This window comes from Brassica rapa, chromosome A07, assembly GCF_000309985.2.
Source record: "Brassica rapa cultivar Chiifu-401-42 chromosome A07, CAAS_Brap_v3.01, whole genome shotgun sequence".
NCBI lineage: Eukaryota > Viridiplantae > Streptophyta > Magnoliopsida > Brassicales > Brassicaceae > Brassica > Brassica rapa.
The window spans coordinates 4,126,149-4,149,545 of record NC_024801.2 but is presented as its reverse complement, the minus strand read 5'-3'; the positions used below and the strand labels follow the sequence as shown (position 1 = coordinate 4,149,545).

The 23,397-nt window shown below is 31.3% G+C and overlaps 1 protein-coding gene and 1 pseudogene across 12 annotated transcripts; one reads left to right on the top strand and one right to left on the bottom strand.

Annotated features, from left to right (window-relative positions):
• Positions 1-611: 611 nt before the first annotated feature.
• LOC108870173 lies at positions 612-22,237 on the bottom strand. 12 transcript variants are annotated; one of them, XR_004448962.1, is made up of 7 exons: positions 22,004-22,237; positions 16,160-16,216; positions 15,382-15,435; positions 13,081-13,181; positions 12,096-12,157; positions 854-6,179; positions 612-772 (listed from the first exon to the last, which is right to left on the bottom strand). XR_004448962.1 is itself a non-coding variant. In XM_033274226.1 (7 exons), the coding sequence occupies exon 7, from the start codon at positions 3,650-3,652 to the stop codon at positions 2,624-2,626; it is 1,029 nt and encodes a 342-aa protein (XP_033130117.1). In that variant the 5' UTR covers positions 3,653-6,179; positions 12,096-12,157; positions 13,081-13,240; positions 13,332-13,450; positions 15,382-15,449; positions 16,160-16,216; positions 22,004-22,237; the 3' UTR covers positions 612-2,623. The 12 variants fall into 12 exon arrangements, 11 of the variants coding, with proteins under 11 accessions (XP_033130117.1, XP_033130111.1, XP_033130118.1 ...); XM_033274226.1 differs by adding an exon at positions 13,332-13,450 and having other exon boundaries at positions 612-6,179; positions 13,081-13,240; positions 15,382-15,449; XM_033274220.1 differs by having other exon boundaries at positions 612-5,605; positions 5,689-6,179.
• LOC117126416 lies at positions 16,228-21,792 on the top strand (annotated as a pseudogene).
• Positions 22,238-23,397: the final 1,160 nt, after the last annotated feature.

The following is a 23,397-nucleotide window of genomic DNA, read 5'->3' as shown; positions in this document are numbered from 1 at the left end:
TATTAAAATCAATTTTTAAATCTAAAATAAAAACACAAACTTATAATAGGTTATTAGTAACGAAAATAAACTAATATTTTCATATCAATAAGTTTTTTTATATTATCATTTTCTTATATGGATAATATAATAAACTTTCATCAAATTCTAAGGAATCACTAATTTATGTAATATTAAAAAATATATGAGTAGTTTAATCAATTTTTTTTTTAAAAATACGATCAGATATTTTGTGTGTTTATCGGATCAATGGTATCATATTGAAGGTTAATAGTGAGTTTTGGGTTTTTACCGGGTTGTTTTTAATTAACGCATTTTTAGTAAATCTGAACTGGATTATATACAATGTATCAGGTCTATAGATTCAACCATGAATCTCGGTCGGATATGAAAACAAATCTTAAAACTCAAACATTATTATAGAACAAGTACCATATTTTGAGCAAATGCCATATTTTGAAAAGAAAAAAGTGATAAAAACCTAAATACTCAACTGTTATAGTTCGAAACAAAATAATGGTAGTTTGTAAATCAGTTTTCGATCAATAAATAAAAAAACAAACCCGCGCTTTCTAAGTACGGGTCAAAATCTAGTTGATTATTAAGATACAAGTCTAGCTTCTCGATCCATTATTTCAATAAAAGACTATATCTTTGGTCCTCAGCATTGAAAAAAAAAAGACAATTGCAATATTATGCACTAATGGGACCGGAACTGTCTAAACATACACATTGTTCGTTTTCGTCGCACCTTGACGGAACACAGCTGATTCTGTTGCAAATAAAGAATCATAATTAAACAATAATCATAAAAACATTACCTTCTAATGCAAGTAAACATACGGTCTCTTACCACTACTATCAAGCTCTTCGCCACCTTGGATGTTTGGACAAAGTATCAATAGACATTAAAAAAAAAGCATTTCAACTTAGGTTCTATTTCCTTGGCAAATATCATTCTTTACTCGATAAGAAGGTGAAGTTAGCTTTCCAGGGAGGATCATCTAAATAATAATTGGCCGACATACATAACCCTTTTCCTGTCTAAAGCTTAAAACTCTTCCGCAAACATAATTATTTAAAACTAATCTACCAAACTTTGCAAGTCCATAACAAAAAAAGTAATCCCACTGACTATGGGAACACATTTAAAAAAGACCAACAACACCAACACCTTTGAAAGCTTACGCAGCCTATCAAATATGTCACCCCAATACTTCTTTGCCAAAATAACCTGCTCTCGCGAATCAAAGTAACCAGTATTGAATACTATAAACTAGCTTTAGAGACAAACAAAATAACTCATATCATATATAATTCTTCCTCCAGTTTACCTTCTGAAATCTTCGCGCAAAACATTATTCAAAAGCAAACATCTTACCATATACATCATATCCAAATGCAAACCTAACACATATCCGGCCAGAACTTCAAAATTCTTATACTAATTAAGTTATTTCTTTTATATTGTGTATATCATACATTTTTAAGAAAAATATTTATAAATAATTTAATTCATGAAACAAATATATAACTGAGAGCGAAAATAATTTTACTACTAAATCTAATGTACTGTAATTTTAAGAAAATTTATCGACTTATTGTTATAGTTAAAAATAAACACTGAGAGAAAATAAATAATTATATTTTACAAATGTATAGTCAAATAAATAGTTAAAATTGTTATGAGAAATTTATGAATGTCAATGCTAATTTTAGTAAAAATAAATCAAACATTAAAATAGATTTTTATTATTAATTTATTTATTTGCCCGTCCGTATGACGGGTTTACCCGAGTTTTATAATATCATCTCATTAGGTTGGTATATTTTAAAATCTAAATATTCACACTGACCTTTCTATTTCGTGACACTGGAAAAAGTTCCGACGCTATCCACTTCAATGTTGAGGTTATTAATTTTCCATATTAATATCTAGAAACCGTCGATTAATAAATGTAGGTAAAAGAAGTTGGCTCCAAAAAAATTGGAATTTTTTTTTGTCATCAACGTATACCGACTCATACTGACTCTGTAAACCAAACCGGAAGATCTGCATCCATGTGAACGACGAAAAACGGTTGCTTCCTGACACTACGTGCTAGGCTATCCGCCTTTGAGTTTTGTGTCCTTGGTACATAAATGATCTATGATCTGAAAAACTTCCTTTCAAGGTCTTGATATCTTCTAAATAGCTTGCAAAAACTGGTCATTCTTCTGGTTCCGAAACCATCTTCACCAACTGAGAACAATCCGTTGCAAACGTAACCTGAAACTGTCGTAAGTTCCTCATACGTTCCATTACCCATAATAGCGCTTCCATCTCCGCATGAAAAGGGAAGATATTAGCCCTAACATTCCTCGCCCCCATCAACCCATCAAAACCTATTAGAGTACTAAACCAACCTTGTCGAGAGACTATATCATTCTCTTTTCAAGAACCATCTGTGAAACACTATCTTCTTGGTATTAAGGGTAGGATCACTGCCTCTATGTGTGGTGGTGTCCTCTGTGTGTCCAAATATTTGTGCCTCAGCCCATAATGTAGATTTTGTTTCTGCCAATTTAAGTGTGTCCATGAGATCATTGTCCAGATTACTGAAGATTTTGTTATTCCGTCATTTTAAAATGTACCATCCGATCCATACAAACCGATGATCATCCATCTGCAGGAGAACTTGCCAAAAGAGATGATCCATGTTTGTAAAGAGTGAACTTGTTGGGAAAATGGCTGGATTTGAAGGTATCGTTGAAATGGCCTAAATCTGAAGTGTTGGAGGACGATAAAAAACACATGGTTTATCGATTCTTCATCGGTTCTGCATCTTGCACAACATTTGTCCCCTTGTATCCCTCTCGCTCGCAGATTTTTCCTAACTGATATACATCCTGACACCAATTGCCATAAGAAATGTTTTCTTTTTGGTAGGCACCGTATTTTCCAGCAGAAAGCCTTTAATACGTCAACTGAGGGTCCAATCAGTATTGGTGTTTTTTCCTTGTCTGGATAAATCCGTTCTATCTGATATCCTGATTTAACCGTATATATCTCATATCTATCTACCATCAGACTTCTACTCAGTTGTATACTTTCTATAATTTTTGCATCCTTGGGATCCACCAAAACCCGAATTGCCTGCGAGTTCCAAGTTCGAGAAGTGGAATCAATGAGAAAATCCACTGTAAGGTTTGGGTAAAGATTATATTGATTTTTGTTTGCTGGTCTCGAGCGAGTGATTGGGAGCCATGGATCATTCCATACAGATATAGATGATCCCGATCCCACCCTTTTGATTAGTCCTTTGCTTACTAGAGTTCTAGCAGATACTATACTCTGCCAGCCATATGACGGAGCATATGAACGAATCGGTTCAAGGAGTGAGGCGTTCCTGTAATACCGACCTTTGAAAACTCCAGAAAATAATGTATGGGGCTTATCTATCAGACACCATAACTGCTTACCAAGCATTGCTGTGTTGAAATCAGTAATATCTTTAAAACCCAAACCTCCTTCATCTTTATTTACACAAACTTTATCCCATGATTTCCACTGCATGTCTTTTGTGCTTCCCCCTGGACTCCACAAAAATTGGGCTACCGCACTTGTCAGTTTTGTTGCAGTTGTCTTACGTAAACGATAGCAAGACGTCATATGATTTTGTAATGCCGTGACCACTGACTTAATGATCACCTCCTTTCCTCATTTAGTAAAAAAATTAAAAGTTCAACCATTGACCTTATTATTTAACCGATCCTGCACAAAGCTAAAAACTTGTATCTTGGAACCTCTAAGATTTTATGGTAGACCTAGGTAAGATCCCGTTCCCCCAAATTCTGGATTCCCAATATATCTCTTAACTCATGTCTGGTTGATTCCTCAATCTCATGTCCAAATTGGATTGAGGATTTGTCAAAATTGATGAGTTGACCCGATACGACCTCATATTCCTTTAAAATTCTGACCTCATATTCCGTGTAGGTCGCGGATCATCACCTAGTAGATAAGTCTATTCAATCCTTACAAAAAAATAGACTATTGTCCGGAAAAAGCATATGAGAAATCGATTGGCATGCTCTGGCTATCTTCATCCCGTTAATAGTTGCCCTCTCTCTCCGCTTTTTTGATATTTGCAATCAAAGCCTCAGTACATAAAATGAATAGATAATGAGATAGAGGATCTCCTGGACGTAAACCCCTATGTGGAACAATGAGACCCCGTGGTTGACCATTTATTTAAACCCGATATTGAACCGACGAGATACACTCCATTATTAGTTTAATCCAATGTAGATCAAAACATATTTTTTTGTAGTAGAGCCTTAATAAAATCTCATTCCACCCTATTACGCTTTACTCATATCCATTTTGATTAAATGAATGTTAGGAAATATTTATATATTAGTAAAGAATTTTTCTTTGGTTCATCGATCAATAAAATTTTGTTATTTTATATTCCATATATTTTTAAAAAAGAAACAAAATAATAAGAATTTGCTAAGTTATATTATGTTTTTAAAATGAAAATATTAGTAGTTGCCAAAAAAAGAAGACTTTTTTAAAAATATTTTTAACTCTGTTAGCAAAACACTAAACTCTAAACCGTAAATCCTAAATAATAAATCCTAAACACTAAACTCTAAACTATCAGGTAAATCATAAACCCTTGGATAATTTATCCAAAGATTTAGGGTTTAGGATTAAGAGTTTACTGTTTTTAAGATTTAGTGTTTATGATTTAGGATTTAAAATTTATCCAAGGGTTTAAGGTTTACCCAAAGATTTAGGGTTTACCCAACGGTTTAGGATTTAGTGTTTGCTTTAAAATTATTTAAAAAATCACTTTTTGCAACTATTACTATTTTTTGACATATTACTATTTGTATTTATTTTTACTTTAAAAAAAATATAATATAACTTGGCAAATACTTATTATTTTGCTTTTAAAAAATGGAATATGAAATATCAAAATATAATTTGTTGGTTCACAACCCAAGAAAAATTCATTAGTAAAAGGCAACGGTCATACAATTAGCTTTAGTTAGATTTATATGGAGGTACATTAACTAAATTATCTTTATGTCTTCAATGAAGGATATAATTCCCGTTGAAAAAGTAATGGTAGAAAAAATAATATACCAAGGTAAATGAAAGGCAAGAAATAGCAATGATCAAGTTTTAATAATCTACTAGATGATGATCTGCGCCCTACACGGAGTGAATAGACTAAAAAAATTTGTAATTTAGAGTCTATAGATATTCAGAAGGTAAAAGTTCGCGTCTCATATATTACATGTTATACAATGACGGATTGAACTAAATTGATTATGTTGTATTAGGTCAATTACTTAAACCGTTAAAAACTTGTGTTATTGGTTAGGTGTAATCAAAGTTTAGTATGTGGAAGTAAATACTTATATAAACTTAGTTATGCTATTAAGATAAAAAAAAGAAAAATAGACAATCCAAATATTTCATTCATAAAATTAAACGAAACATAGATAAGATAATAATAAAATATGAAAAGCAGAACTTATAAGGAAAAGTTTCTAAGGAAAAAAGAACAACTGCTGTGGAAAGTATCTTCAGAACTCTCTATTTTCAATCCTAGAAAGACAATTAACAAAAAATATAAACTTATCCAACTACAAAGAATTATAAATCGGAACTCATTAAACGAAATATATTACCTTTTTCTGAAAGTATCAATTTCAGGAACATCATTGGGCTCAAACACAACTTTGAAAAACCCATCAATATTAGTCAAGTTCGTAAATCGACCTTATCATGATAACCAAAATAATTTGATAAAAATATACAGATAATATCTGCTTGACCACTTTAAAAAAAATTAAAGTACATTACCTTTTCTCCAATTAATTTGCCAAAAATATAAAATACAGAGTACAACGTCTGCATCTGTCGAATGCCACAAATCTTAGAAAGCGTGAGCAAATGTTTAATAAGCAACACACTTAATGACGACGTTTCTATAAGTTGTGAAAATAAAAGGAATTTCAACATATATGATGTTGACAAAAGTTGTCAATTATATTTATAAATGTCGACTACTTACTCCATATCTACTACAAAGAAACGAATTTTATGATCGATAAAACCATTGTTCCCGTCAGTAGGTTACGTCATATATCCAATCCACAGCTCCGTAAATATCTGCTGCCTAAGAGAAAATTATCTAACTTTGAATCTATAGATATTGAAAAGGTAAAAGTCATAGAAAGAAATATTACATGTTATATAATATGGGATTTCACGAAATTGTGAATGTCTTTATAAAGTATATTTCGATTTTTTTAAAAACTTGTGTTATTTTATTTTGCTTAACTGAAGTGAATCTATAAGAGTAAGCAAAAACTTATATAAAATTAATTATGAAGTAAAGATAAAACGAAACATAGTCAATAGAATCATTGTTTTCATAAAATAAATTAATAAATATAAGAAAATGAATTATAGGCAATAAAACAATAAAATATAAAAGGAACAAAATATAGGGAAACAAAATAAATAAAAAACTGAGATGACCACAACTGCTATAAAAAAGTGTCTTCAGAACTTTTCGTTTGCAATCCTATTAAGAATAATAATAAAGGATAACAGCTTGCCAAACTAAACACAGTTATATAACAAAATCAGTAAACGAAATGTAATGATATGGGTCTAGGGTGAATCTGATGAAATAAAATCACCACAATTATATAAAATATCTATATTATTAAAATTGAAGTACAAATTGGGATTGTTTGGCAATATGAATAGTAATTAAAAAAATAGTTCTGTTTGGAAACATGGATAGCAGTAAGTTAGAAAAAAAATAATGGGCTTATGCTACTAAAAAAATCAAAAGTCCATTACATTGTATTAAAAAGTAATGGGTCTATGTTACTTGATATATATATTCAAATCAAAATAATAATTTAAAATTGATTTATATCAAAAATATACATATATTCAAAATTTGATTTTTACTAACATATTTTCCAATAACTATTATAAAAATGTTTTCAATATATATAATAAAAATACAATACAAAGCCCAATTTCAAACACCAACTTAAATTATGGCTTTTATATTTCACATTAAATTTTAAAATATAATATATGAAATTATTTATATGATTGTACGTATAAAATATTATTAATTATAAAAAACGTTATTTGATGGTATGTATAAAATATGATTAATTATATGATAACACATATTTTGTAACCTATGATGATACATATAGGATATATATATATAATAGTGATTAGGGGTGGGAGTTCGGGTTCGTTTTCGAGTCTTTTTGGATTTCGTGTTCAGATCTTTGAGGATTTGGTTCGGATTTGGATAACCAATTTAAATAGGTTTGGTTTAAATATTTGGATAGAGAATTAATAATTATTTAAGTATTTTTAGAGTTTTGAGTATTTTTTAACTAGTTAAGATATTTACGTTTAATTATTTGTATTTATTTTCAAACATTTATGCGAACTTAAAGTATCATATATATTCTGGATGTTTTAATTTATATATCTATTAAATCTAAAATTAATTAATATATATATAAGTATATAAATCTATTTTGGATACCCAAAATACTTCGGTTCGGATTGGATTAGGTTTCAGTTCTTCAAATACCAAAATTTTGAATACTTTGGATATTTAATCAATTCCGGTTCGGATTTAGTACTATTTATTCGGATTGAGTTCGGTTTGATTCTTTGAATTCGAGTGTTTTGCCCAACCCTAAATAGTGACATAAAAAGAAAATAGCATCATATTTGTTTTAAAAAAAAATACACCCGCACGGGCGTGCGGGTCAAAATCTAGTTCACTAATTAATATGGCATAACTTGCGCTCCAATTAATGCATAGCTAAAACCACATAATGTTTAGTAACTAAATTATCTTTATGTCTTCAATGAAGGATATAATTCCCGTTGAAAAAGTAATGGTAGAAAAATAATATACCAAGGTAAATGAAAGGCAAGAAGTAGCAATGATCATGTTTTAATAATCTACTAGGTGATAACCTGCGTCATGCGCATGGTAAGATGATCATTTGAAACTATATATTATAGATTGGATATCTCAAGTTTAAAAGTTATACTTTATCATAAACCCATAACATCAATCACTTATTTTGTTTGTAAAGCTTAGGTTTGGGAAGAATATTATGATGAGAAAATGTGTCAAGGCTACCTATTTATATACTCAATGATATTTGTTTTAGGTTTTAACTAACAAAATTATATCAGAGTAATAATATAAAATATTTACGAATTAATTATATCTCAAAACTTGTGTTCCAATTTATCATAAAAACTTTCCATAACACACAAATTAACCAATTAGTAACCACTATCATATACATATTTTATCATCAATGCAATTCCCTTAAATATATAGCTAACGATTTCACAGATATAAAACTTTTTTAGTATTTTAAAAGTTTGCATCCATAAACTTACGTTTTATACATTGACTGATGCCGCAAATTAATTTATGGAAAGAATATATAATCAGCTAAATTAAATTATGAATGTTAGAAATTTATATTTACCACTACTATCTACTTTATTAAAATAGAGACACTTTTTTTATCTACTTAAAAAAAGTCTTACTAGGACCATTAATTTACATACATATTAATAATCACAACCTTTTATACTTAACCTTTTATCTAAACTATTTGATTTCATATTCAAAATTAACGTAACCAACCTTTTATACTTCTCCAACCATCCCAACCATTTATATAGTTTACATTTATATACACGTTCATCATCAACAAAACTAATAAACCTACACTTGATTTCATATTCTTTCTATGTAACCAACCTTTTATACTTCTCCAACCATCCCAAGCATTTATATAGAGTAGATTTATATACACGTTCATCATCAATAAAACTAATAAACACCTACACTTCCATAATCCAAAAGTTCATCATCAACAAGACTCTTGAAGGAGACGATTACCTAATTAATTAATCAGACTAACTTTTCAGTCCCAGTTTCATCTTCTTGCTTATCACCACCTGAAAGAGACCATTACCTAAATTATTTGTAGGACCATTAAGATCGGTTTACCGGCTCTCGAACAAACCACTGATCCTAATTAACAATCAACCACGGTTATCTTCAAAATAAAACAATTTCAGATGTAAAAGAAACAAGATAATACCAAATGTTAAACCAATAAAGATACGAACATAAATATTATGATATATCTTAAAAATCTTAACAAATATATATATGGATCACGTTAGTTTTGTTTGACATAAAATCTTAACAAAAAGTATATATATATTTTTTCAAATTTATATACAAAATCACAGAAATATTCCATAACTTCTTAAACAACATTATGGAATATCCTAATCCGTTCAAAATACAACCCTGGAACATCTCAAGCCTACACGCTATATATACCTGTAGTTATAACACCACATTATTATAACTACATTTACTCTCCATTCTTTACATTATGCCTCCAAAAGCTAAAAGTTTCGTTAGTGATATCAAACCCTGGAAAACAGAGTGGCGAGTTCATGTCAAAGCAGTTCATTCGTGGAAACAACAATCAAAGTTTGGTGGGGAATCCTTAGAAATGATTCTTGCTGATGAAACTGTGAGACAACAATCATTTTCAAACTCTTATGTGGAATAAGTGTTTATCGCGATTATTAATTCGTTTTTGTTTCATTATAGGGTGCTAAGATACATGCTTCTTGCAAACATGGCTTTCTTGCTAAAGTTCAACGAGATCTTCCTATTAACGAATGGAGGGTTATTGATACTTTCAATGTATCTCCTGCAAGAGGGCATTACAGAACAACAGCTCACGCATACAGAATTGCTAAAACCAATGACACATCAATCGCCTCCTCAGATGTGAAAATAGAAACTCCGTTTCTATCTCTGGCCTCTTTTACATCTATCAACAATGGAGATCTTGATCCTGATTTTCTGATTGGTACATATTTCTTATTTTATATATTTGTTGTTAAATCTATAAACAATGGTGATCGTGATCCTTATTTTTGATTTTATATTGTATGTTTTTCAGATGTATTTGGACAAGTTGTTGAAATTGGTGATATGCTGACCGTTCAAGTGAGTGGTGTAGAAAGGAAAAAATGTGAATTCTACTTAAGAGACACAAGGTAGATTTTAAACAATAATGTATATTACGAGAATTTTAAAATGCTATGACCTGGCTATATAAATGTTTAAAAATTTTACAGTGGACACACAATTAAATGTTGTCTTTGGGGACGATTTGCTGAACAATTTCAAGTGTCTTGTCAAGAAGCAGATAAACAGATCATTTTATGTTTGATCCGTTTTGCAAAGATAACCTCCTATAGAGGTTAGTTAATATGAAGCGTATTTTTTTTAATACAATTATCCTAAACTAATTAATATTGACTATGTAGTTTCTTTATTGTTATATAGGAGAGTTACAAGTCACACATTCCTTTGACGCATCTGATGTGAAAATCAATCCAAGCATTCCTGAATCTGATGGGTATATGAAGTTGTAAGTGTATACTTTAGTCTATGAAATGTCCAAATGAATTGCAAAATCTATAGTTATAAATGTTTTGTTCGTTATGCTTATATTGAAGGTTATCCCAAGATGATATGTCCTTGACAACAACTGGGCTTGATGTAACTAAAAAGAAATTAAGGCGGAAGAGAGAAGTATGGCTGACATATCCAGTTAAAACCGTAGCCGAAATGATAGCCGCAAAAGAGGTATATTTTAATTGTTATTTTCACATCAATCCTGCAACTTGGTCCTTATTTTTTCTTTCAACAGATTGAATAGTGCAAATCACGGCTACCATTTATGGTAATGATACGGACTGGGCTTGGTTTTACTTTGGATGTTGCCAATGCACCAAAAAGGTGACAAGGATCAGACGTGAAATCGTTTTGGCCAATTCAACTAAACCATTGTGGCGTTGTGATACATGTCATGAAAATGTATCAAATGTCGAACCAAAGTAACCATTTTTTAATAAACCTATAAACAATTTTTCTTACGAATATTTAAATGTAGTTCTAACTTTGTATGTGTGATCTAGGTTCAAACTCCATATTCTGGTTAAAGACAACAACAACAATACTAAGATGCTGCTTCTTGACAGTGAAGCTCAAAAAGTAGTTGGTTGTATGGCTAAACAAATTTGGGATGGGTCATACAATGAGGTAAATAGAATAATAATTTGTCTCACGTAAGTGTTCAATTCAATATATTATCTAATTTTTAATATAGTTGATGACCATACTTTTATCATTTTTTTATAAGATGGAGGATCCAGAGCTACTACCAGTAGAAATAGCAGGGGCTGTCGGGAAAACCTTTCACTTTGGAGTTCAAACCAATAAGGATAATGTTTCTTATGGTGCTGACACTTATAAAATATCAAAGGTGTGGACTCTTGAAGAATTGGCTAAAATTGAAGCTGAAGCAGCCGAAGCTGATGAATGCGAAACTGAAGAGCAGGAAAGTGATGAACCAGTTATCACCATGTCTTCAACTAAATCGTCTGACAAGGTCAAATATTTTTATATAATATAGACTTTTTATCCTATATTTCACTAATATTTTTTCTGTGTGGTGTCTACTCAGAGTGAAATTTCAAGCAAAGATATATCCTATGGTTTGTCTACTCCATCATCTAAGAGAAAAGAGGAAATAGATGCGCTGCCTGATCTCAATTCCACTACCAAGAAGCAATGCACCAAGTTAATAAAACTTGAGAAGGATAACTAAGTAGAAGGAAAAAAAGAACTTTATTTGTTTTCAGTTATGCTTTCGTTTTTAAAAATAAGACTAGCTTAGTTTTTGTTTTCTTATTTGGTTTCAGTTGTGCTTTTGGTTTTTATAATAACATTTACTCATGTGTTTTATTTTGTTTTTTTAAGTAGTTGCTTCTATCTTTCAATTCAGTATTAATAAAATAAATGGTTCATGTTTTACTATTGTTATTGAATGTTTAACTATTTATGATAATGTATTGAACAATCTACTCTATTCAACAATCATAATCACAAAGAAAGAGTCATTGGTCGTCTTACTTGACTTTTATGATCGCCTTGATATATAAGTATTGACATCTATCCCTGAAACTGAAGCAAACCTGGTGCAATAAGAGCACAACTGGTATTAATTAAGAAACTCCACTAACAAAACAAAAAAAAAAAATTAATACTGACGAAGTTATGATATTATAACGGATTTTATAAAATATGAAATATAACTATAATAACTTTAAATTGTATCCAAAATATAATTCCTCAACAATAATATATTTTATCCAACAAATTAATTTATCCAAATTCAATAAAATCCCATAGTCAAAATAAATGTTATATCTGAATATTTAAGATATTCGAATAACAGATATATTCATCCTTAAATTCAGAATGCGGTTGAATATCTACATTATAAAGATTTAATATCTTAACTTCATTTAACCTCTCCTACAAAATATGGATTCTATAGTCAAAATATATGTTATATTCGAATAACTTTTTAATATATTCATCCTTAAAATCAGATATCCATTAAAATGCTCATTCTATCTACATTATAAAGATTTCATATCTTAACTTCATTTAACCTCTCCTACAAAATATGGATTCTACAGTTCAAGTTAGACTCCTAGATGGTATGGAATATCCTCACGATGTTGAAATGGAATATCCACGCGATCCTCACTAAACCTATCTTTACTACCAAATCACTATAAAACATATTCCAACTCCTTATATTTTCAACACCTCACGTTTAAAAATACTGACACAAAAATGGCTATTGTTCCAACGGACCAAATAACTTTGTTGAACCATGTCAAACCATTTAAAACACTTGGAAGGTTGAAGTGAAAGTTCTGCATCTATGGACACAACAATCGAATGGAAACTCTCTTCAGTTCATACTCGCACATAAGACAGTAAGTGTATCTATTTGTTATGGTCTTATGTTTCACAAACGATATATTGCTAACTTCTGAACTACATTTTTTCTAATGTTAATATAGGGTGTTAAAATTCATGCTACCTGCAAGAGACCCTTCTTTTCTCGTGTTCAAAAACTGGTGGTTGGACAATGGAGATTTATTGAGAATTTCTCTCTAACCGCAGCTGCTGGAAATTACCGACCTACGCGACATGAATACATTATATTGATCACAAGTAACACCAACGTCACCAATTCCTTACTGCAAAATGATGACATTTTTTTGTCATTAACCACTTTCCCAGAAATTGTGAACGGAAATCTTGATTCCAAGTTTCTTATTGGTAACTTACAAGTGTTTTTGTTTATAATCTATATGCTTCCTTTTATAGATACTTATCTTAATATTGTTTATATGGTTGTAGATGTTATTGGTCATCCAATAGATATTGGCAATATTCAGGTTGTTCCACTGCAAGGTAAAGAAACAAAGAAGTTGGAACTTACTTTGACAGATTCATAGTAAGTTACTAATTATATTTCACAAATATATATATTTCAAATGTTTAAAAATCTGTGTTTAATATATTACGACCTTTTTCAACTATTATCAGCGGTCACCAAATAGCAACTTGTCTTTGGGGTGTATGTGCTGAACACATGTTATATGCATACAAAGTTGGTCAAGTTAATCAGAATTTTCTCTGTTTACTGAGATTTACTAAAATCTCAGTGTACATGGGTAAGATATCTACTAAACTATTAAGAAGTTTATATTTAAAAGATGATTTTGTGCCCATATTGTAATGTAATTTTTTTTGTTGTAGGACAAGTCCAGATAACAAATGCATTTGAAATTTCAAGTGTGGAGATAAATCCACCTGGATTTATTCTGCAAGATTATATAAGACTGTATGTTCTATTATAGTCTCATAATAATTACATATTTTATTAGGATCATACATAAATATATTAATGCAAAGTTTACTTATTACTATTTAGGATGCCAAATGACCTTAGTCTCACTGCTGCTGTTCCACATGTTGTGAAAACGATTGGAAACCAACGACAACCAGAAACGTGGTCTCTTTATCCAGAGAGAACAATTTTGGAAATCATAATGTCAACTAAGGTTCATTTTCTTATTTGTATGTAAACTTTTTGTATTATAAGATACACATTTACTAACACTATTGTTATTTTTGTAGATTGAAAAATGCATTGTTAAGGCAACAATTTATGCAATAGACACATACTGAGCATGGTATTACTTTGGATGTGTTAAGTGCCACTTCAATAAGGTGACCAACATTACTAATATGGATCTGGTGCCTCTGAAACATCTTAGGCATTGTGGTACATGCCATCAGTCAGTCACCCATGTTGCACCTAAGTATGTTTCTAAATCTTGATTCAATAATATCGTTGATATATGTCTTTACTATTTTGGAAATTTCTATTAGGTTTAAACTACATCTACTATTAAATGATGAAACTGGTGAGTTACCCGTGATGTTGCTTGATACTATTGCTGAACACATTTTGGGAGTAAGTGCTGAAGTGCTCTTGGATGGATCTTTAGAAGAGGTATGTATAAGTTGTAGTTGAGATATCATATTTTGTTTTATAAATAAGATAATTATTAAAACTAATTTATATTTCTATTTAGGTTAAGGATTTTGAGGACTTGCCTAACACTATTAATGACCTGATTGGGAAGACATTCAAATTTGGTGTCTATGTGAGCAAAGACAATGTTGACTATGGATGCCATATATTTAACATTGGGGGAACTTGGTATGCTGATGAAATATTCTCTCAGTCTGACGATGATAATACTGAAGATACAACCCACGTTGAAGTTTCATGTGATCATTTACCAGGACAGGTTTGTAATTTTAATTTTTTTTAAAACTAATAGATTAACCATATTTGTATTTTTGACCAAAATATTCTTTATATGATTCAATGTTTTAGGATTCTTCCGTTAGCATTGAAAATGCAGCCATCACATGTTTTTCTTCAACTCCACTATCAAAACGAAAAGTCCACAATGAGATTGATGACCTTTCTTTCACTTCAAAGAGCAGATGCTCTAAGATAATCAAGGTGAAAATGAATGATGGAGAGTAGTTAAAAGGGGTGTGCATTTGACGATTTGGTTGCATCTTATGTTCTCAAACATATTTTTTTTTATTTTGCTCTTATGATGTTATCTTCAGTTTGTCGTATTAGTTTGATATTTTTTTTACTATCAGTTAGGAAAAAAAATTGAGTTTTAATAAAATAATTGAGTTTTGATTATGATGTCATTCATTTTATAGCACTTCAAGATATTCTACTATATGTGATGATCTAATATATTTTATAACCTACGAGCATTTAACGTTAATAAATACTTACTTGTCATATGCTGTAGTTGGAATCCCTTTAGACAATATAATAGCATAAACTGTCCTGAAAAAACAAAACTAAATGTTTATACAATCAATCCTGTGACCCTTTCAAAGATTAATAACTAAGATACATTTTAAACCCTTATACAATCAATTACGTCGTCTAAATTGATCAACTTATGTAAGAACATGTTATAATACTAACTTCTTTATGTCTATTTATATATAAATAGAGTTTATAAAAATTTAGACCGTAGATGATCAGAAAGCATGTTGCTCCTCATGGACATTAATGGATTTTAAAATGTAACTTAAATATATTATCCAAACAATAATATATTTATCCTAACAGATTATTTTCTCCAACTTATTCTGTTTGAAATATCAATCTCAAAAAATTTAAATTAATTTGGTGAACCCGCCAAGTAACCTTACAGAATATTCTATAATCAAAACAAATGACTTACGTGATCATTCTCTTTTTCCACAAAACACACCAATCGAAATCTAAGGTTTCCAATTCTTCAACAATCGACATCTATGACTCTTTCTCAATAACATAATACTTATATGTTTGTTTGATTAGCAGGTCACAATGAGAAAGAGACAATATAATGGTTTGACCCAATTCCACAGGGAAAATGGTCATCTATCAATGGATAATACAAGTAATGCTACTAATCGTCAAAGTAATGGTTTACAGCATTCAAATCGGAATTCTATTCAACATTCAATACCATTAAGATCAGTTTTTAAGCGGATTTTGGGTGATCTTAAAAACATACCTGTATCTTCTGGTATTCAAAGGAGTTCCCAAGGAAATCTCTTTGTGGCTGTTGAACCTACAAAGAAAAGAAAACTCATAACTAGTATTAAACTCTATTGAGATGATAACTAATTATCATTATATCATTATATCTCATTGAGAACGTATTACAATGCATTTTAGGGATTATGAAAGAAAATGTCAGAAGCTTGCAATCAGTGAAAAAAAGTAAGCAAAATCCAGAAATACCATGTAAGTTTTACTTCAGTTATTATCTACTCTATTTTAAGTAAAGGGAGTTAAATGCAACTTCAAACTGACTGTTCGTTTTATGAACTTAGCCTCAGGTGAACAAATTTCAGGTGTTATATTGGATGATGATGATGATGCTGACTTTGAACTATCAGATGTTTCATCTAACGGTAATTTCGTAATTATATTAGTTTTCTGTGTTGTTGTCATAAAATTGTTTTTCACTCGAGTTACATTGAATTTTATCAGGAACAATGCGTGACGATAATGATCAAGAGTTTGACTGTAGTAGCATAGAGAGTACTGATTCTGATGAAGAAAATGCTTATGTCGTCAACCCAATAAAAATGGAAACAGATAATCACAGAAGTCGGGGCCTTACAATGGCATAATTTATGAAACAAGCTTTCTACAATACCAAATCTAAAACTGCCAAGGTTGCAAAAAAAGAATGTGGTAAGTTCTGAAACAAAAATCTACCATCCTGAATTTGTATATGTATGAAAACAAAGACTACCATGAATTCTTTTTCACCAGACCCAAATATGTGTTTTGTAGATTATGTTGATGAAGGTGATGCAACATATATATGTGAGCATTGTGGAGCGTATAAACAAGAGTAGGAAGTCAAGAAAACCTATATTTACTCTATGTTGTATGCAAGGTCAAGTTCAGTTGCCTCTTTTAAAAAAAAAACCTGGAGCTAATGGAAAGGCTACTTAATGGAGATGATAAGCTCAACAACCATTTTCAAAGGAATACCCGGCCTTATAACATGGTATTTTCATTTACTTCTATTGGAGGGAAGGTAGATCGTTCTCTTCCAAAAGGGTTAGGACCAAAAATGTTTCAGCTTCAAGGTGAAAACTACCATAGACTGGGGAGTTTGAAACCTCCAGATGGTAATTCTGCAAAGTTTGGTCAGCTATACATTGTCGACACAGAGAATGAGGCAGAGAATAGAGTTAACATATTAAGGTATTATCTAAATGAGTTTTTCCGATGATTCATATTCTTGGAATGTTGAGTTAATTCAATACTTATTGTATTACATTAACAATGTTTACAGCAAAGGCAAGAAAGATGGTTTGAAAAAGGAGATCATCCAGAAAATAATAGCTATGCTAGACGAGGTCAATCCATATGTCTCCAAATTTCGACAAGCTAGACACAGATTGGATGATAATCCTAAGAGTACTCTACATATGAGGATTGTTAGTGACCGTTTAAAAGATGGAAGGACATATAGCATGCCAACTGCTTCTGAAGTCGCAGCACTAATTCCAGGGGATTTTCAATTAGGAATGGATAAGAGGGACATTGTTATTGAGGAAAAATCAGGGAGGCTACAAAGAATAAGTGAAATTCATATTTCATACCTTGCACTACAGTATCCTCTGATATTTGTTTATGGTGAGGATGGTTTTCGACTTGGTATTAAGAAGGGTGTCACAGAAGCTACCAAGAAGCTGAAGAAAGATACAATTAGTATGAGACAGTTTTTTGCTTTCAAGATTCAAGATAGAGAAAATGAGTCTAATGTTCTTCTGAAATCAAGAAGGTTGTTTCAACAATTTCTGGTTGATGCTTACACAACCATTGAATCAAACAGGCTCCGTTATTTCAAGTTTAACCAGACTTGCTTGCGATCCGACAGCTATGATTCTATTAAAGAATCTGAAAGTGCAGGCAACATCGATATGCATGAACAAGGTCAGCAGTTTATATTGCCAGCAACTTTCACAGAAAATCCTAGATACATGAGGAATAACTATCTTGATGCAATGACCATTTGCAAGCATTTTGGTTTCCCTGATCTATTTATCACTTTCACTTGCAATCCAAAATGGCTAGAGATAACTAGATATGTACAGAAACATGGATTGAAGGCTGACGACAGACCTGACATCATTTGTCGAATGTTTAAGATGAAGCTAGACTCTTTGATGGACGATTTAACGAAGAAGAAACTTTTGGGAAAAACTGTTTCATGTATGTACTTCTGTTTCAAGTTATTAAATTCTGTGTATCAAATTTTTGGACTAACTCGATTGCTTTCTTGATTTTTTCAGCTATGTATACAGTAGAGTTTCAGAAACGTGGACTTCCTCATGCTCACATCCTACTTTTTATGCATCCTGACCTGAAATTTCCCACTACTGATGACATAGATAAGATCATTGAAATACCAGATAAAGATGAAGAGCCAGAGCTGTATAATGTTGTTAAGGACATGATGATTCACGGTCCATGTGGAGCTGCCAACATGAATTCACCATGTATGGAAAATAGGAATTGTGAGAAGAATTATCCTAAACGACATGCAGAGAAAACTACAGTTAACAAAGAGGGCTTTCCTGTGTATAGGCGACGTGAACAATCAGGTGTTTATATTGAGAAAAACGGCATTAAACTCGATAACAGATGGGTTATCCCGTATAACAAGAAGCTGTCTCTTCGTTATAGAGCTCACATCAATGTCGAGTGGTGCAATCAAGCTGGTTCTATTAAATACTTATTTAAGTATATTAACAAGGGAGCAGATCGGGTCACTGTAGCAGTAGAACCACCAGAGATGGATGCATCAAATAATGTTATTGCTGGAGAAGGTGTGGTGAAGGAAAAGAAGAATGAAATAAAAAACTTCTTCGATTGCAGGTGATTGATGCATTCTACATTTTAATTACGATTTTATATTGGTAAATGACTAGAAAGTATGAATCCTAACTATTGTCTTTATTGTATAGATATGTTTCAGCTTGTGAAGGTGCCTGGAGAATTTTTAAATATCCGATTCATTACAGATCTACTCCGGTTGAGAAACTCACATTCCATCTACCCGGAAAACAAAAAGTCATTTTCAAAGGTAAAGACAAACTTCAGGACGTTGTCAGCCGCAAACTCATTGAGAATACAATGTTTCTAGCATGGTTTGAGCTGAATAAAGTGGATGCTTTAGCTAGGACTCTAACTTATGCTCAGATCCCCAACTTATATACATTTGATAAGAGTAAAAAGATGTTCAAAAGAAGAAAACAAGGATTTAGTGTTGGAAGAATCAATTTCGCTCCGCGCAAGCAAGAGGCAGCCTATTATTTAAGAGTGTTATTGAACATCGTTAAAGGTCCTACCAGTTTTCAAGACTTGAAGACCTATAACAATGTAGTATATGCTGAGTACAAAGATGCATGTTTTGCTCGAGGTTTATTGGATGATGATCAAGAGTATATTGATGATTTAGCAAGGCACAATTTTCAAAGTTCTGCATCCTTTGTTAGAGAGATGTTAGTGATGATGCTATGCTCTGATAGTTTGAGTCAACCAGAGGTTGTCTTCAAACAAACTTGGGAACTATTGTCAGAAGACAGTGAGTATCATCATAGGAAACGTCTGAAAAGACCAGGTATCAAATTATCACTTTTTTGGCTTTTTATGTTATCACTTTAAAACACGTGACTTATCATTTCTAAAACATATATTGTTCTCATTCCGTTACTCATGATATATGTTTTACAGGACTTATTTTAACTGCTGAAGAGAAACAACAGTTTGCTCTGGTAGAGATTGAGAAGCTTATGAAAAGGAATGAGAGTTCTTTATCGTTGTATGAATCTATGCCAAAGATTCAAAGCCATAGTAGTCGGATGGAAAATGTATTGATATTCGATGAACGTAACTACAATCTTGAAGAATTGAGAGCAGCTCATGATAGAGATATACTTAGGATGACGAATGAACAGAAGAAGATATATAATGAGATCATTGGTGCTGTTGATGCTGAAAGAGGTGGAATGTTCTTTGTTTATGGATTTGGTGGCACCGGAAAGACATTTTTGTGGCGAATCCTATCAGCTGCAATAAGGTGTAAGGGAGATATAGTACTGAATACTGCATCTAGAGGAATTGCTTCTCTATTTGTTACAAGGTGGTAGGACTGCTCATTCCCGGTTTGGCATACCCATTAATCCAGACGAGTTTACCACATGTAATATTGTTCATGGCACAGATAAGGCTATTCTTATAAAGGAAGCATCACTTATCATATGGGATGAAGCACCCATGATGAGCAAGTATTGTTTTGAATCTTTGGACAGAAGTTTAAAGGATCTTATGGGAAATCATAGAAACAAGCCATTTGGTGGAAAAGTAGTTGTGTTTGGAGGTGATTTTCGTCAAGTACTTCCAGTCATCACCGGAGCTGGTAGGGCAGAGATTGTATTGGCTGCAATGAATTCTTCATATCTTTGGGAGCACTGCAAGGTCTTGAAGCTCACAAAAAACATGCGATTGTCTTCCAATAATCTGACTGATGAGGAAGCAAATGATCTTAAGGAATTTTCCAACTGGATTTTGGATGTTGGCGATGGAAAGATTGAGGAGCCAAATGATGGGGAGGTTCTGATAGATATTCCTGATGAGTTTTTAATAATTGACCCCAAGGATCCTATTGAGACTATAAGCCATGCTATTTATAGAAGCAGTGATTCCCTCAGAGAGTTACAGGATCCTATATTTTTTCAAGAGAGAGCAATCTTATGTCCAACTAATGAGGATGTTAATATGATTAATGATCATATGTTATCTAAACTTGATGGTTAGTCAACACTTTCTATATAATGTAAACATTGATATGCGCTTTAGACCTTAACGTTTTCTTTATTGATGTTTTTTCAGGTGAAGAAAGGATCTATATTAGTTCTGACAGTATTGATCCATCCGATTTGACCTCAGCAAATAATCAAGCACCCAGTACTGATTTTTTGAACAGTATTAAAGTTTCTGGACTGCCAAACCATAGTTTGAGATTGAAGATTGGTTGTCCTGTTATGTTGCTCAGAAATATTAATTCTACAGGGGGTTTAATGAATGGAACCAGACTGCAAATAACAGAGATGATGGATTTCATGGTTGGTGCTAGAAAACTTACTGGGGAGAAAGTCGGTAACATAGTTTATATTCCTAGGTTGTTGATACATCTATCAGATAAGAAACTTCCTTTCAAAATGCGAAGAAGACAATTGCCTTTAGCTGTTGCTTTTGCAATAACTATCAACAAAAGCCAAGGACAATCACTCTCTCAAGTTGGTCTATTTCTTCCTAGACCTGTGTTTTCACATGGACAGCTCTATGTTGCAATTTCTAGGGTGACCTCAAAGAAAGGATTGAAAATCCTTATTGTGGACAAGGATGGAAAGCCTCAGAGGAAGACTAAGAATGTTGTTTTCAAAGAAGTGTTTAACAACCTTGAAAACGAAGATCAGGATTGAAAGTTGACTTGATTTTGTTTCTATGGTTGAACAATGTTATGAATTTGTTTTTAAAGTTTAAGCTCTTTTGAACCTTCTAAGTTTGGTATAATTCTCATGTTTTATCTAAGTTTGATGCAGTGTTATTTCTTTTGTCCATGATTCATGCAAAACTAAGCATACCATGAGCATTATCACACATTCAAGTAATTCATTTTAAATCTCCAAAACAAAAGAAGAATGATATAAGAGTAATTCTAAGCCAAAAACTACTTAGAAAAAAAATGAACAAGCCGTTCTAAACTAACCAGTCAATTCATAATAGTATGAATCCTATACTATTTTTTTAGTTTTGAGTAACTAACCTTAGTATTCGTTATATGAATGTACTGGCCAATTTATAATTCTTTGATGATTGTGGTTACATTCTTAGTTTCTGGTCAATTCACCATGTACCTGAAACAAAGTTGTCGTATAAATCATATTAACAACAATTATTACTAAGAATGAAAGATATAAGTCGTATTGTTCCATATCCAAAGAATTTCTTTGATAATATTCTGATTAATCATTAAGCTAGACAATTAAGCATCTATTTCTTAAAACAGTTAGTAACATTCTTGCTAAAATTGCATTTATAGCTTAACGATTATATAAAGCATCAAGATAGAGACTTGGACTTATCTTTGAGGCTCTCTTATTGTAGAACCACAACTTCCTTCTATTCTCCTATCACTGTATTAAAAATAGACAAACTTATAGTTAAAATTAGAAGTAGACAAGTATTAGAATTGTTAACACAAACTTTTAATTAGCATCAGTTAGTATTATCTGTCAACAGAAAAAAATGACTTTAGCTTTGCGATCAATTGATAACTTGATATACACTTGGAAATATATCTTAACAAAACCCTAAATTAGAGAATTAATTATTATATTTCATGTCTTCATATACTTAGTTATGGCCGATCTAGAGAAATAGAACTAGCTGCTGAAAGAAAAAATTGACCAAAGTTTAAAATTTTAACAATTGAGAGTCAAACCTGATGTATGATAAATGTAGATCCTGAATCAAATAGATTGATTTTTCGCAAACAGATTCTTTGATCAATCGTTTGTATTGATACATATTTTAATTTGCATGAGATCTTAATCGGAGAAGAAGAAGAGGAATATGAAAAGTTAATAAGATAGGGAAGAGAAGACACCGACAGAAAAGTAAAGGAAATAATTATAAAAAAGTTGTTAATGTATTGACCATTCCCGGACTATTCTGTTGATGATGTAAATTGTTTTTGATTTTTGTGTTAATTTATATATATAATGGATTGATAATAGGCTTTAAAAATTATCGATGGGCCACATAATTATAATTAGGTTGGCAATATGTAAAGTGATTGTATTGTTATATAGTGTATATATTATATTAAACAAACTGCACAACACATTCATAACATCTTCAAATTAATAATAACATCTAACTATGGTTAAAATATAAATAACACAATTTCATTTTCAGAATAAAATTTTTAACTTAATTTATATCCGAAAGTAAGTTATTATTATAGAAAATGTGTATAAATATAAATCATATAAAAAATTTGTTGTTTAAAAAAAATAACAATATACCCGCCCGGTCGGACGGGTCAAAGTCTAGTTAAGATTAAAACAAATATAGTATAATTGAATACAAACATGTTTCGTTATAAAAACAACAACAAAAACATATTAGTATGTTAATCTCTCCAACCCGGGACCG

Excerpts from the sequence above, each read along its gene's own strand:
- LOC108870173 (XM_033274226.1), bottom strand. The coding sequence starts at position 3,652 with ATGACGTCTTGCTATCGTTTACGTAAGACAACTGCAACAAAACTGACA.